The sequence below is a fragment of the Mustela erminea genome, chromosome 5 (assembly GCF_009829155.1).
Source record: "Mustela erminea isolate mMusErm1 chromosome 5, mMusErm1.Pri, whole genome shotgun sequence".
NCBI lineage: Eukaryota > Metazoa > Chordata > Mammalia > Carnivora > Mustelidae > Mustela > Mustela erminea.
The window spans coordinates 85,918,213-85,934,590 of NC_045618.1; the positions used below are offsets into that span (position 1 = coordinate 85,918,213).

The 16,378-nt window shown below is 35.7% G+C and overlaps 1 protein-coding gene across 17 annotated transcripts in view; it reads right to left on the reverse strand.

Annotated features, from left to right (window-relative positions):
* The window catches only part of RALGAPA1 (Ral GTPase activating protein catalytic subunit alpha 1), a 247,914-nt gene that overhangs the window by 90,383 nt on the left and 141,153 nt on the right, over window positions 1-16,378 (reverse strand). For all 17 annotated transcript variants that reach the window (XR_004285927.1, XM_032344040.1, XM_032344039.1 and 14 more), the window contains 3 exons: window positions 11,142-11,276; window positions 10,552-10,735; window positions 1,778-2,642 (listed from right to left, as the gene is read on the reverse strand). Coding sequence is in view for 16 of the 17 variants with exons in the window: in XM_032344040.1 (XP_032199931.1) it covers window positions 1,778-2,642; window positions 10,552-10,735; window positions 11,142-11,276 (1,184 nt within the window). In the remaining variant the exon portion in view is untranslated. The remainder of the gene's footprint in view (window positions 1-1,777; window positions 2,643-10,551; window positions 10,736-11,141; window positions 11,277-16,378) is intronic.

A 16,378-nucleotide genomic window follows, 5' to 3' on the forward strand; every position in this document is an offset into this window, starting at 1 on the left:
ATATATGGATCATCGTATAGCAAAAGAGAGTAGAATGCACTAACATGAGTGGCAATTACCTACATTTGGACATACCATAAGGCAAACTATATTCCTGACATGTCTTCCCCATAAAGCAGAGAATACTCCCTTCTAATAAATGGAAGGATTTAAATTAAGTAAGATTATAAACACTAGTCAAGGAAGTAGAACTCCCTTTTGGTGCTTCACCTGAATTTAATTAAGATTTATTTGTCCAGTGATACCTGAGTTCCCTTCCTACTACAAATTGAACAAGAACAATACATTAAATAATGCTGTGTCTTTCACATCCGTACAGCTTTTAATGTCACAGAAATTTAAAAGATAAATGTTTAATGATACTTTACACTAGTGTACAATTTAATATTTTATGTATATTATCTAAGTTAACTCTCATCATTATGTGAGGTGCGAGTTGCTTCCTCAACTTATAGCCTGAAGCTTAAAGGTTAAATGACTCTAACCTAGTTCTTCCGATTTAAATCTAATGCCTTTTCATTTAACTCTTACCCGACTTACATGAATACTTTGTGTTAACTGCAAGCTTTCAGAGAGGTTTTTTGCAACATATGTAAGAAAACAAAATTTTAAAAAATGAAATAAGGATTCTTGATTTGATGAAAATCTTGAGTTAACTTCTCTGATACCAACAAGAAAAGATCACATTACTGTTTGTCTAAAAAACCCATAAGGCTTATGTGACATATTTGGGCTCTGCCCCAGTTCCTGACACAGAGCTCCTAAAACTCTTGTAATTTCTTGAGCGATGAAGGTGACAGGAACATCTTACACAGAGTTCCTAAATCCCTTGCAATTTCCCTGGTAATAGGAGAATGTTTTGTTCTGATGAGGGGATGCTTGGTTGGCTCCTGAATAACTTCAGGATGGGGCTTGGTCATTCAAAAGCACAAAGCATGATTAGAAGCTTGGAACTTCCAGCCACCCCTATGGGGAGGGAAGACTGGACAGAGATTGAGTTAATAATTAATCATGCCTACATGAAGAGGCCTCCATAATAATCTCTAAACTATGAGGTCCAGAGAGCTTCCTGGTTAGTCAACTCAATTCAGTGTTTTCAGCAGCATCTAACTCCACAGGAACAGAAGCTCTTACACTTGGGAACCTTCATCCTGTGTACCTCTTTGTCTGTCTGTTCATCTCTATCTTTTAACTACCTTTTATAATAAACTGCTAAATGAAAATAAATGTTTTATGAGCTATTATAGCTAATTATCAAAACTGAGGAGGTAGTTATCTGATTTATAACTAGTTGGTCGGAAATATGGACTTTCATATTTCCGACCATATCTGAAGTGGGGGGCCATCTTGTGGGTCTGAGCCCTTATTCTTTTTGTACTAACTGCAGTTAGTGCTGGGACTGCCTGCTATGGAAAACTCACACATGTAGTGTCAGAAGTGTGATAAGAAAAATACAGTTTTTCCTATTACCTTATGTGAAGGTTGGGAAAATAAGATTCTTTTCAATTATATGAGCTGTAATTTCTAAGTCAGAAAGTTCTGCTAGTTATTATGAAAATGTTAATAGTTAAATTATTGAGTTATCTTTTTATTCCCTTAAATCCTGATAGAACTCAGTGGTCTCAAACAAACAAACAAACAAAAAGAAGAAATATCTGTCCAAAAGACAAAGAACAAACTGGTAGATAAAATCTGGTGAGGAAAAGAAGAGAAACTAAAATGCTTGATCAAAAGATGAATAAGACTAATGTTAAAAAACATTCTCTTTTATTCTTACCTTTTGTCCCAGGAATTCATTCCCAATATACTGAGAAGCAATCTGCAATAATAAAATGCTGACTGAGGCTTTTGAGGTGTTGGTTCATCTTGCTCCACAGCTTTCATGTTTAAGTCATTGAAGTGTTTCTCAACAAATTCTTTTTCCTCTGTATGCTGCTTAAGGATAGCATTAATAACATCATTTTCCTGCTTTTCAGAAATGCACACAGGTTGTGGAGCAGGGATATTAAGTGAAATTCCAGTTCTCTGTAAGCATTCGGGACTAGTTATACCTAAATACTGCAAGAGCTCGTCAAGAACATCTTCTTCATCTCTTATGGTATCCCAAGTTGGTACAGTTTCTCTAAATCCTCTTTTAAACTGGAGGGAAATCCCATCATTTACTGTTATATCTTCTAAGCATTCATTAGATGTAGGAGGCTCTTCTGGCTTCTCTTGACGAGACAATGAAAGTATGAATGATGTAGGCTCTGACAAACCACTCACAGGAGGTGGTCCATACAGGATGGCAGAATCCCATGAATATTTTCCGGAGAGATCACGTACTATGATTCTGACATTTGAATTGGCTGATGCAAGGCCAGCAGATAAACCTCCTCCGGGTATACTCTCTTCTGATCTGATCTGGATGCAGGACACTAAAGTTGTATTGTTCAACACAAAAAACTGGATATTTGGACTCTCAAAGAGTTCAGGAGAAAGTTCAGTACTTTCACTGTAATGATTGTCATGATTTTCACACACCTGACTTGTTAACATAGCAGGACCACCACTCATTGGGTAATGGCCCAAATGATTTACCAGATGTGTAATAACAGTACGAGCAGCAATAGAGATTAATCCTTGTTGCATTTGAGTTTTCACTAGAAATAAGAAATGTAAGTGAGTGGAAATACTGCTGCTTCCTAGGAAGTTATGTTAACAATGAAATTATTAGACAACAAATGGAGACTTCCTCAAATTATCAAAATCACTTTAAAATATAACAGTAAACATGAATATTTCCAATTTAGATTCTGTACTACAGGAATAAGGGCAAAGAAAACTCTCTTTGATGATGTTTTGTTACTTTTATATAGAAAAAAAACCTTTTTCAAAGTTTTGCTAATGGATTCATAATTTAAGCTTAAGCCTTTATATGTAAATCATATTTTAAAGAAGGATCACAAGTATTCTAAATCACCTGAAATCACTTAGTTCACACATTATAAAGCTGGTGAAATCCAAGTAAGTTTCTTTTTTTTTTTTAAAGATTTTATTTATTTATTTGACAGACAGATCACAAGTAGGCAGAGAGGCAGGCAGAGAGAGACAGGAGGAGGAAGCAGGCTCCCTGCTGAGCAGAGAGCCCGATGCGGGACTCGATCCCAGGACTCTGAGATCATGACCTGAGCCGAAGGCAGCGGCTTAACCCACTGAGCCACCCAGGCGCCCATCCAAGTAAGTTTCTTATCTCATGAGTAAATTCAGAGAGACAGCATGCTTTAAATGTCATTTAATTATGGTGTTTATCAATGATATAAAAGTTTCAGAGAAAAGTAATCCTTCACTAAACTTTAGGAATCAACCAACTTAAACAGTGATTTGGTATAGCCAATATATGCCACAAAAACTTTATTTTAAGGGAAAACAAATTTTATGGGCCTACTTATGTACTATATTTTTATAAGTAAGATATTCTTCTGGGTCATTGTGGCCTAGTCTTACCAGTTAGTTGTATGTAAGAAGTATTTTTCTTTCCTTCCTTAAGCACATTAGGGAGGGCAAACAGATAAGGAGCATATCCATATGAGTAACTTAAAAAAAAAATCATACCAAATAGTAAAAAAAAGAAAACCCAAAGAATATAGTACTCAGGGGCCTGAAATGTCAGGACCTCAAGGAGGGGGAAAAGGAAGATGTCAGGCAGAAAACACACAGAGAGAATAAAGGGAGGAAGGAAGACATGGAGATAGACAAAAACTTGTCAAAGCCCACTAGCTAAAGATTGCCAGTGTGATCCTAAGTAGGGTTATGTGGAAGCCAGTTCTGAAATAAGTGGTGTCAGGAAGTGGGGACAGTTTGGTGATGATTATCTTCATATTTTACATCTAGGAGGCTAGGGAAGAGCTGTCATTGGTAAGGAAGTACTCATTGTTCATGTTAGGATGTTTAGTTGTACACACAACTAACAACTGTGTGTGCGTGTGTGTTCACTGCGCCCTTGTCTTATGTAATTATAGACATCATTACAGAATGATTATGTCTCCATATTGTTCTACCATAGTATTAGAGTGATCTTATCTGAGTACTATTTATATTCTAAAGAATTTTTATCATTTGGGAAAATTATGGCCTACCTGCTGTAATAAATATAGATTTGAGAGCGTCCTGATGATCAAAGCATCATTTACATATAACAAATTCCTTAGTTTTAAGTGTACTTTGTGATGTATTTTGGTAACTGTACAGAACTGTGTAACCACCAACATAATATATAGTAAAATTCCATAGAAAAAAGAATACATTTTATTTTATGTAAATTATATCTCAATAAACCCTATTTCAAAAGTTTGTAAGGACAGGGGCGCCTGGGTGGCTCAATTGGTTGAATGGCTGCTTTCAGCTTGGGTCATGATCCCAGGGTTCTGGGATCAAGCCTCGAGTCAGGCTCCCTGCTCAGTGTGGGGGAGCCTGCTTCTCCTTCTCCCCCACTTGTGTTTTCTTGCTTTCTCTCAAATAAATAAATAAATTCTTTTTTAAAAAAGTTTATAAGGACATTAGCTTGTGCACTGCTTGTATAATACTTAAAAAGAAGCAAGAGAAAAGAATAGTGCTATATTTTAAGGCCACAGTCCCCAAGATTCAGAACCAACACATTGGCGACAGGCAGAGATCAGCTAGAAACCAGCAGCTGTGTCATTAAAAGCAAAAACATCTTCTTCCATCATTCCAACTCTAAAAAAAACCAGTTTTCTCTGGGCTTTGATTTTGAAATGTTAAGAGTACCAAAATTTTAATTTTCTTCCATTATCAATTAAGTTTTGTGACTACATACATACATATGTATTTTTTTCCAGTTTACTTAAATTCCAATTATATTGAGTTGTTTTTCAATTATAAATATGGCTAGTTTTGAAAATCAGCTATTCAACACTAGATAACACTATATGATTAACCTTAATTCAATCCTACATTTTTAAGACCATATGCAAGCCAAGTAAAAAGATATGTCACTGGATGATGAGAAACAGAGGGGTGGCTTGAATCTAGTGTCTGCTTTCTCTTCTCTCATTATAACTTAGAATTTAATGAATGTTCACACTGTTAGGGGCCTTACAGACAATCTAGCTAATATCTGTCATTTTGAACATGAGGACAAGTGAGTACAACAGTTAAGAGATTTTTTTTGCCATAGAAGAACAAGCCTGGTCTTTTGCTTCCCAGCTCAGGGCTATTTCCATCTTTACCATAACTCTAATTTTCATATTTTTCTCTTTTGTTAAAATGCTCCTTTCTTTTGGCAAATCACTGTTAACATCTGGAAACAATGATTTCAAAATTTATTTTTTCTTTGTATAGTAAATTCAAAATAGTATTATTTAGTATAAATTACTATATAAAAGGGTCAGATCAATTTAAAACCTCATTTAAATAAGACTAAGTCACATTTTTAATGGTAATAAAAATCATAATTAAAGACATTAAAATTCTGTTCTTTCTTTTTCCTTCTTCTTTCCTTTTGAGTGGTAAAGTTAAATAGCTGATTTGTTCTAAGCAGTCAAATCTTTTTTGCAGAGCATTTCTGAAGAAGTGAAAGAATGTACTTTAATAGAAGCAGATCACAAAAGAGACAAATTCCTGACTTCATCTCTGGCTTGAGCTATGATCATGGACAAATCACACACAACACCTTAACCCTCACTTTTCTCTGAGAATAATACAGATTTTTTATAAAGATGAATTAACAACTCATATACAAAATTGGACATAACAGAAGGAATATAAACCATTCAATTTTGAGAGCATTATAAGTAACACAGATTTTATGAGCCTTTTTCAAACTTACTTATAAATAAACTGCAAGAACGAGCCCAGCTCTTTCCCTAAAACAAACCTCTAAGCCCAGGTATCTGTCCATCCTATACATCTTCTTCTCAAAGGAAGCAATGGTGGGAATGCAGTTCAAATGAGCCTGTTCACAAATCTGTCATAATTATTAACACTCAGAATACTTAAAAAATACATTTACATTTTAAATGTAGGTAAAAGCATTTTCTTTCCTAAGCTGCTTCTCTAGATTCAGGATCTATATAAATATGAGAGGATAAAAATATCTCAACTTAACTGGCAATTTTATTTAGATTTTTTTTTAGTTATAAAAACTATAGAACATACGTATCTTTCTCCTACATATCTATTTAGATATTAAAAAAATGAAATTCTCTAATTTAGATATTCAAAATGAAATCCCAAATAACTAGCCTTGTGAGAAAATGCAACATGAAGATATCGATGCTTCTAGGCTTTGTGTAACTAGCACTCATTTAAATAAGGCTATTCAGGGTTGTCTTTTCAGATTGTCAGATTAAACAAACCCTACAGCATTTGCAGCAAACCCATAATTACAGATTATTATGGCATACAAAAGCAGCAAGACCTAAAAAGCTGCTGCAATTCATTGCACTGTAATAGAACATGCAGAGGAAGTTAATTTTGGCAAATGCTTTAAATATTAGCTTTGCATAATATGTATAGGTGAAGCTATAATTAGGATAGAATGAATCCTTTGGAGCCTCCTTTCACTCTGACCCTGCAAATGATGACTTCTTGCTAATAAGACTACTGCCATTTGACAAAGAGCCAACTTTACTACCTTGCTTTATTATTAAGTAAATTTAATAATTACAGCTACTCCTGCCAATAGTTCTCAATTCAGACTTGTCCAATCCAATACTGAGCTTATTAGGGACACTCTATGTTTAGAAATTTTTGGCCAAGAAAGTACTTGAAGATGATGAAGAATGCCTTAAACAAGGGCACAGTGATTAGTCACTTTGCCACATTAAAAAAACACAACAACACAGCATGCAGTCACAACAAACCACAGAATCACCTGCTGTTGGCTTACAGCTGTTCCTAAAAGGTTTCCCGTTTATCTTGACTTTTTTATCTTTAAGAAAGCCCAAAGGGTACAACTTAATACATTTAGATAATAATACTCCAGAGAGTATTTGGTATCAGTATAAAGTTCATCTATTTAAATCTTTACTTTTGTATCTTCTCTAGTGACTATTAATGGTATACTGAATTTTGTCTGAAATATATTAAAACCTCTCTTTACATAAGTAAATTATTTATTTCACTGTTTAACAAGTACATTATAATGTCCTGAATCAAAGTTTATCATTTTACCCTAGAAAAGCAACTAATCTTTTCATGTAACTTTGTTTCTAAGTAAAATAAACACTCCCGTTTTATTATACCACAACTAAAGAAATGATATGTAAAGTTGCTTATACATCAATTATGGTCTAAAGTTTAAATCTTACATTCCTATTTCACTTGGATACAGCTGACCGTTGAACAATATGCAGGTTAGGATTGCTGACCGCCCCCCATGCAACTGAAAATCCATGTTTAACTTTTGACTTCCCAAAACTTAACTATCAATAGCCTACTGTTGACAGGAAGCCTTACGAATGGCATAGCAGGTGATTAACACATATTTTGAATGTTATATATATTAATTACTGTATTCTTACAATGAAGTAAACTAGAGAAAAGAAAATCATAAGGAAGAGAAAATATATTTATAATAAAAAAACAAAAAAGAAAACCCCTGTTGGTCAGATCAACTGCATTTGTGTTTTGGACAAACTCTTAGCAACCTGTCATCAACACCAAACCCTAGCCCTATTTCTTTGATGTGTAACTTTCCTACCTTCACTTGCATTCTACATCACTAATCCATTATCATGGCCATATCTTAGGTGTCTTAATCATTTATAACGATTCTACCTTTAAAAACCAAACTCCTCCTTAACAGCTTACTCTTTGACCATAATCTCCCAATCTAGTGATTTTTCCCATTCTGTTTTGTAGAGCCCTTAGAGAAGGCTCTTGGAGATGGACAGAAGAGAAGTCAGTAGGATCCCAAGCTTCCACCCTGCTGCAGCTCTGCTTTTAGAAGTTTTACAAACTGAGCTTCCTTGTGAAATTTATTTGAAGGAGTTCTACTGTTTAAAAACTCGTTGTCTTTTTTTAAAAAGATTATTTATTTATTTATTTGACAGACAGAGATCACAAGTAGGCAGAGAGGCAGGCGGTGGGGGAGGGGGGGTGAAGCAGGTTCCCTGCTGAGCAGAGAGCCCAATTTGGGGCTCAATCCCAGGACCCTGAGATCATGACCTGAGCTGAAGACAGAGGCTTAACCCATGGAGCCACGCAGGCACTCCTAAAAACTCATTTTAAAACCACTTTCTTAACATACTGATGCTCTCCGTGATTATCAACCTTGGCTACAAATTAATCACCTGGCAAAGCTTTAAAAACTTCTAGCTATCCCTAATCAAGATATCAAAATCTCTATGATGGGAACAGAGCAGCAGTAATTTAATGTGTGACCGAGGCTGAGAATCACTGTTTTTGTTCATTTATTTGCTTGTTTTGTTTTGAGGGAGGGAGTGTGAGAGATGGAGAGAGAGCACAGAGGGAGAGGGAGAAGCAGACTCCCCACTGAGAAGGGAGGCTGATGGGGGGCTCGACCCCAGGACCCTGAGATTATGATCTGAGCTGAAGGCAGTCAGTTAACCGACTGAGCAACCCAGGTGTCCCTTGAGAATCACTGTTCTAGCATTTTATTACCACCATCTACTTTATGATTCACTGGAATCCTAATCATTCATTCCATTTTCTCCTAAGGTATTAGCCATTTCCAAGCATCAGTTCAATCCTCACTAAGCCTAGATTCCATGGCTAAATCATGTACCAATATTCTGAAAGCCATAGTTCTCATGTTTTTCCACCACGTCCACCCTACCGAATGCTGACTGTGGTACAACCAAAACTTTGTAGTTTTCATTTTCTGTTGGACTCTCAGTAACTTCTGCCAATTCCTTTAATTTGCTTCCATTTTTTCTTCTTTCTGGGTCAGAATAAGGACTAATATTAGCACCTATACTTTCTAGTTCACTCTTACGGAACTTCACCCTACTAATGATCCCCTTCCCACCATCCTTCTCAGCTTATACTTAAAGTTCAACTCTCTTCATCCTTAGAATTCCCTTATCCTTGAATCATCCTTTAGCTCACCACTATCTTATCACTTTTCTTTACTACACAGTCAAGCTTCTTTAAAGAGTACTTTCAATAAATGGCTCTATTTCTCTTGCTCCTCAATCCACAGCCATCCACTTCTCCCTCCCACTTCTCTGCTTAAATTAAAGCAGACATATTTTTCAGCCTTTCCATATTTGACCTATCAACCTATCACTTAATACCAGTCCCCAGTCTTTTAAATATCTTTTTCGTGTCTTTATTTCTGAGAAGTTACTCTCTCCCAGTTTTCTTTCCTTTCCGACTCTTCTAAGAACACACACAAACACAAGCGCGCGCGTGAGCACGCGCACACACACACACACACACTCCTAACAAAGACCTTTCTGCTATATTCGAAATCTGCATATACCAGAGACTGCCTCCTACTGGTCTTCATATGAATAACCAACAGGAATGCCAAACTTAACGATTTCCAACACTGCCCTCCTCATTTTTCCTCTCAAACCTCTAACCTTTCTCATATTCTTGGTCTACTTTGGGGGAAATCTAACCAATTTAAGCCTTGAGCAGTTCTTGTTTGGCCTATTGCAATAGCCTCATGATTGATCTCTCTGCTCCTGGGTTAACTTCCCTAAAACCAACCCAACATACCAGAGATTAGCAAACTCTTTCTGTAAGGGGACAGAGAGTAAAAATTTTCAGTTTTACAGACTACATCATCTCCTTTGCAACTATACAACACTACTGTTGTTGCACAAATGCAGCCATCATGAATAGTATGGATATAAATAAAGCTTTATTTACAGAAACAGGTGGCAGACATGGGCCATAATCTTCTAACTCCTATAAAATACTGTTTACAAACTGCTCTTAATACTAAATTTATCATGTATATAACGTTCTTAAAACCCTTCAATAATTGCTGGGTTCCTCTGGGTTACTTCCATATCATAAATGTACTTTTACTTTTATACTCATATTTAGACATTATTTATTTACATCTTTCCCTTATATCAGAAAGTAAACTCTCTGAATGTAGAAACAATGACGCTTAAAAAAAAATGTTACCGAGTTCACTACCTATCAAGAACTGTGCAGAGGGCTTCATATAAACTATCTTATTCAGTACTCAAAACAACCATGAGGGAATGAATATTATCCTCATTTTACAAATAAGGGAACAGAGCCACTCAGCTAGTAAATGGAGAGTCAAAATTCAGTACCACATCTGTTAAGCTCAAAAGCTAAATATGTTATTCCATTATATAAATTCTATGATATATAAAATAAAATATCAACAAGAACTTATCAGAATAACTTAACTAGAAGTATAAATGAAATTTCATCACATATAATCTTAGTCACTGTTTCTGAAGTTATTTCTTAAACTAAAAATGAGCTTTGCTATAATACACATGATGAGGTAAACAACTACAAAGTAAGATATATTCGTCTCTATCTATTTTGAGAGAACCCAAGAAATAATATGGTCCTGAAGTGAATTCATTTTACCTTCTGTCACTGGTTGAAGTTTAGAAGAGCGTTCTGAATCCGGAGAGTGCAGAGGTTCAGGCTCTTTTAGGCTTTCCAAATGCATAAAAGGATCATAATCTACAGATGCCAAATCAGAGAGGCTCATTGGAAAATATCTTGGATTGCTAAAACACTGAGCTCCATAAACACACCCATGTAATACCTGGAGGTATGAGGGGAAAACATAGTTTTCCTTTTCAGTAAAGAAAAATAAAATAAAAGGAAAAAAATGTCAACTGGTAATATAAGAGCTTGACAAAACTTCAAATATTTTAAAACTCAGTTCTTCAATCAAGGTAAAATTTAATACTTCTTAAAATGAAGAATGAATGAAATTTAACTAATTATTTTCACATTCAACAAAAATTTGACTCCTTTCAAATACCTGCAGTGAAACAACTGTCTCTTGCATGAAGAATTTTAATTATCCTTAGGTACTGTAAGATACATCTATATTCTCAGAAAATGCCTAGCTCTAAAAAAATAAAAATGTAATACTAAGAAATGTGATTTCTTTCGGTTTTAAAAACTGCTGGTTACTAAGTAAACAATATAGCAAACAAGTTGACCTTATAAATGCAATTGAGGACAGATTTTTCTATTTTATCATTTTCTGCTCCTGTAGCATGGACTGGTTGGAGCAGTGTCTTCAGAGGTAAGGCCATGATCCAGTCCAGAAGGCACAGAAGTAAGGACACCACCAACTGTAACAACAACAAAAAATGGTAATTATCATTGTAAATTCAGAAAATAAGACCTTAATATTCTCAACAGAAATTCACTAACTTATTTTTTGTCTTCCAAAATTTATTTCAGGAACTACGAACCCTAATTCTAACCATGAATATTTACTTAGATCTAATGGATTCTAAAATATATGTGAGTATTATTGTGTTTCTTCCTTATATTTTAGAGCCATCACAATGAAACCTTAAACATAATAAAAACAGAACTGCCAAAATTACTTGGAAAATTACTATAAAAACACTGAGCTTAAATGAAGACATCGATTAGTAGACTATTTAAAACTGTTCAAAGAATGGAATTCAAATGAAAGGTTTGAGGTGATATATATTACAATCACTTCCACATTCCTTTTAAAGAACAAAAAGAACGAATTAAAACATCACAAAACTGGTATCCTCAGTATAACCAGAAAACAGAACATCTAAACTTCAAATTATCTGTAGGTATAGAGTACACAGCAAATCCCACAAGCTTTTTCCCATTCTCCCACTACAAACTTCCATGAAGAGCAAGGGGAGTTTGGGAAAAACTGTAAAAGAGAGAAAAGAACAGAGTACAAACCTAAAAACCAAGCCAGAAAGAAAAAAGTCGCCCTAAGTGTGAGAATACTGAAAAAAATATATTGGTAGATCGATATTGAGTGGTTAAAAAAAGGACTTAAAAATACACACACAGGGGGGCACCTGGGTGGCTGGGTGGGTTAAGCCGCTGCCTTTGGCTCAGGTCATGATCTCGGGGTCCTGGGATTGAGTCCCACATTGGGCTCCCTGCTCAGCAGGGAGCCTGCTTCCCTGCCTCTCTGTCTACTGTGATCTCTCTCTGTCAAATAAATAAATAAAATCTTTAAAAAAAAAAAAAAGTACACACACAGGGAAGGTAATGCTTTGGGGGAGAAGAATGTTAAGAAGGAATAGGGAGACAGCCTGTGGAAATCATGTAGTAAAAAGAAAAAGCAAAAGAGAAATTAAGGATCTCACAAGACTTAAACTTTAAAAATTGAGGATCTGCAGCATCTGCATGGCTCAGATGGTTAAGCATCTGCTTTCAGCTCAGGTCATGATCCTAGGGTCCTGAAATCAAACCCCTCATCAGGCTCTCTGCTCCACAGGGATCCTGCATCCCCCTCCTCCCTCTCTGCCTGCCTCTCAGCCTACTTGTGATCTCTATCTGTCAAATAATTAAATAAATCTTTTAAAAAAATTATTGTAAAAAGAAAACAAAAATGAGACTCTAAGCAATTCAGCTGATGAAACCCCCACCCAAAAAACCCAATTATGAAGCAGATGAAAACTACAACACAACAAATCTAATCAAGTCAGATATTATCAAATAGCATTTAGATATGGGGGACAAAGAAAACCCCATCTTAAATCAGAAATTAAAACTAAGAAGAAATAGACCAAGAAAGGAAGAACTGTTTCAAGTCAGGAAAGAAGTAAAAGGACAAAATTTAGAAATGAAGCCTAAATTATAAGGTGCTTAAGGAAGAATAAATTTGAAAAAAAAAAAAAACAAATTTAACACAGGGCATTGAAGAACACTGGGATAACAACTGACAGAATAAAAATGAGATTTTAAAAAAAGATAAAAAGCGTCAGAGAGAAAATGAATGAAATAAATGATATGGAAAAAATATCCAATTTACATATAATTACGGTCTCTGAAATATACATGTTAAAAAGGTCATCCACCAGAAGCCAGGACAAACTGATCTGCAATAATCAACTCTGCACATACCCTGATAAAACTTTCAAAGTAAGACTTCAGACATAAAGAAAAAATATCTTAAGGGCCTCCTAGAGAAAAGATGAAATAATTTCAATGTATACTAAAATGAAAATAAAATTCAAAAAATAATGCACAAAACAAGGCAACATTGGTGGTGGGGGGGAACTTAACATGAATGTGAACCTAAGGATTCTAAATCTAACCAAGATGTTTCTCAAGTATCAGGGTTACAGAAAATGTTTGAAATATACAAGCACTCAGGGAATTGTGTATTCCTGAGACTACCTTGAAGAATAAAGATGAATTTCATCCAACCAAGTAGTTGACTGAGAAACTTCAGCGAAAAGAATGATGAGTATTTGATATATTTGGTTACAGAGCTAAGATTAAAAAAATAAAGATAGAGATGAGCACAGAAGAATCATTTATTGCTATATGCTATATGCTATTATGATATATGCTATATGTTACATGTAGAAATAAAGTAACCAAAAATAGAGGCGACAAGAGAGGAAAACTAAGCTCATTTATTAATGTATAGGCAACAGATAGGAGATAAAGGATACCATTAAATAATCACAAACTACATAGAAGGTGTTTTAAAAAGTAAGAGCTTATAAAAAAGCAAGGGAATAAAGACATTTTAAAAAGGTATACAGAGAAAAGTAACTAAAAGAACAAAGTATAAAATTTCCTGAATACCAAAAGGAACTTAAAAAATAAAAGAACAAAGGAAATATGTCATGGAAAAAGAAATGCAAAAAATGCAATATGCTAATTAAAATTAAACCAAAAAGCATTAATGTTAAAAGTTCCAATTCAAAATGAAGCTAAAACATTTATGAGGGGCACCTGGGTGGCTCAGCAGGTTAAAGCCTCTGCCTTCAGCTCAAGTCATGATCCCAGGGTCCTAGGATCGAGCCCCACATCAGGCTCTCTGCTCAGCAGGGAGCCTGCTTCCTCCTCTCTCTCTGCCTACTTGTGATCTCTGTCTGTCAAATAGATAAATAAAGTATTTAAAAAAAATTTCTGACTATCTATGTGTCAAATAACATAGCGACTATCTTTATAAAGCAAAAAGTATAAAAGGTGCAAGGAAATTCAGAAACATTAAGGAGACTTCAACACACTACTCTCAGTATAAGACAGATCAAGTGGATAAAATACAGGCATACTTCATTTTATTGTGCTTCACTTTACAGATACTGCATTTTTTTATAAATTGAAGGTCTGTAGCAATCCTGTGTTGAGCAAGTCCATGAGCACCATTTTCAGACTGCATCTGTTCATTTGATGTCTCTGTGTCAAATTTTGGTAATTCTCACAATATTTCTAACTTGTTCATTATTACTGTATTTGTTGTGGTGATCTGTGATATTATACTGTAGTTGTTTGGGGGTGCCACAAACCATGTTCATATAAGACAGCAAACTTACTCAGTAAACACTGTGCTCTGACTGCTCCACTAACCAGCCATTCCCCCATCCCTCTTCCTTCTCCTCAGGCCTCCCTATTTCTTGAGACACAACAATACTGAAATTAGGCCAATTAATAATCATACAATGGCCTCTAAAGTGTCCAAGTGAAAGGAAGAATCATATGACTCTTACTTTAATCAAAAGCTAGAAATTAAGTCTAGGCATGTTGGGGAAGGCATGTTGAAAGTCAAGACAGGCTGAAAACTAGGTTTTTTTGTGCCAAACAGCCAAGCTGTGAATACAAAGGAAAAGTTTTGAAGGAAAGCAAAAGTGCTACCCCAGTAAACACAAGAATGTTAATAAGAAAGCAATATAGCTGTATTGCTGACATAGAGAAAGTTTTATGGTCTGGAGGGAAGATCAGACCAGCAGCAAAATTCCCCTAAGTCAAAAAGCCTAATCCAGAGGAAGGCCCTAATTCTCTTAAATTCTGTGAAGGCTAAGAGAGGTGAGGAAACTACAGAAGAGAAGTCTGAAGCTATAAGAGACTGAATTGTGAGGTTTAAGGAAAGAAGCCATCTCTGTAACATACAGGTACAAGGTGAAGTAGCAAATGCTGATAAAAAGGCTGCAGCAAGCTATCCAGAAGATTAGCTACACTAAACGAGAGATTTTCAACATACACAAAACAGCCTTCTATTTGAAAATTCCATCTAGGACTTTCATAGCTAGAGAGAAGTCAAAGTCTGGCTTTAAAGCTTCAACAGACAGGCTGCCTCTTTCAGTAGAGGCTAATGCAGCTAGTGACATTAGTTGAAACCAGTGTTCATTTACCATTCCAAAAATCCTCTGGCCCTTAAGAATTATGCTACAGACAAGGTATAAGAGACTCTTAATCTCACAAAACAAACTGAGGGTTGCTAGGGGGAGAGGGGTATGGAGAGGGTGGTTGGGTTCTGGACATTGGGGAGGGTATGTGATATGGTGAGGGCTGTGAAGAGTGTAAGCCTGATAATTCACAGACCTGTACCCCTGGGACAAATACTACATTATATGTTAATGAAAATAATTAATAAAAAAGGATTTAAAAAAAGAATTATGCTACATCTATTATCCCTGTGCTTTATACATGTATACAGTATTTTAAGTCCAAGAGCTCTGATGGAGATGCACAACAAGAATAATGATGTTTTCATGCCTGCTAACACAACATCCATTCTGTAGCCCATGGATTAAGGAGAAATTTTTATTTCAAGTTTTATTGTGAAAGAAATACATTTCATAAAACTACAGCTGCCATAGATAGTGATTCGTCTGAAGGATCTAAAGTGAACTGAAAACCTTCTGGAGGATTCACCACTCTAGAGTCATAAAAAAACATTCATGGTTCATGGGAAAAGGTAAAAAATATCAACATTAATGGGAGTTTGGAAAAGTGATTCCAAACCTCATGGGATGACACTGAGGAGCTGAAGATTTCAGCGCAGGAAGCAGAATTGGTAGAATTACCAAGAGAACTAGAATTGGAGCCTGCAGATGTGACTGAATTGCTACGAGCTCATGATCAAACTTTAATGAGTAAGAAATTCCTGCTTATGGGGACGCCTGGGTGGCTCAGTTGGTAAGCAGCTGCCTTCGGCTCAGGTCATGATCCCAGCGTCCTGGGATCGAGTCCCACATCGGGCTCCTTGCTCCGCAGGGAGCCTGCTTCTCCCTCTGACTCTGCCTGCCACTCTCTCTGCCTGTGCTTGCGCTCTCTCTCTCTCTGACAAATAAATAAAATCTTTGAAAAAAAAAAAAAATTCCTGCTTACGAACGAGCAAAGCAAGTGGCTCCTTGAGATGAAATCTTCTCCTGAAGATGCCGTGAAGACTGTTGAAATTACAACAAAGGATTTAGAATACTACATAAAT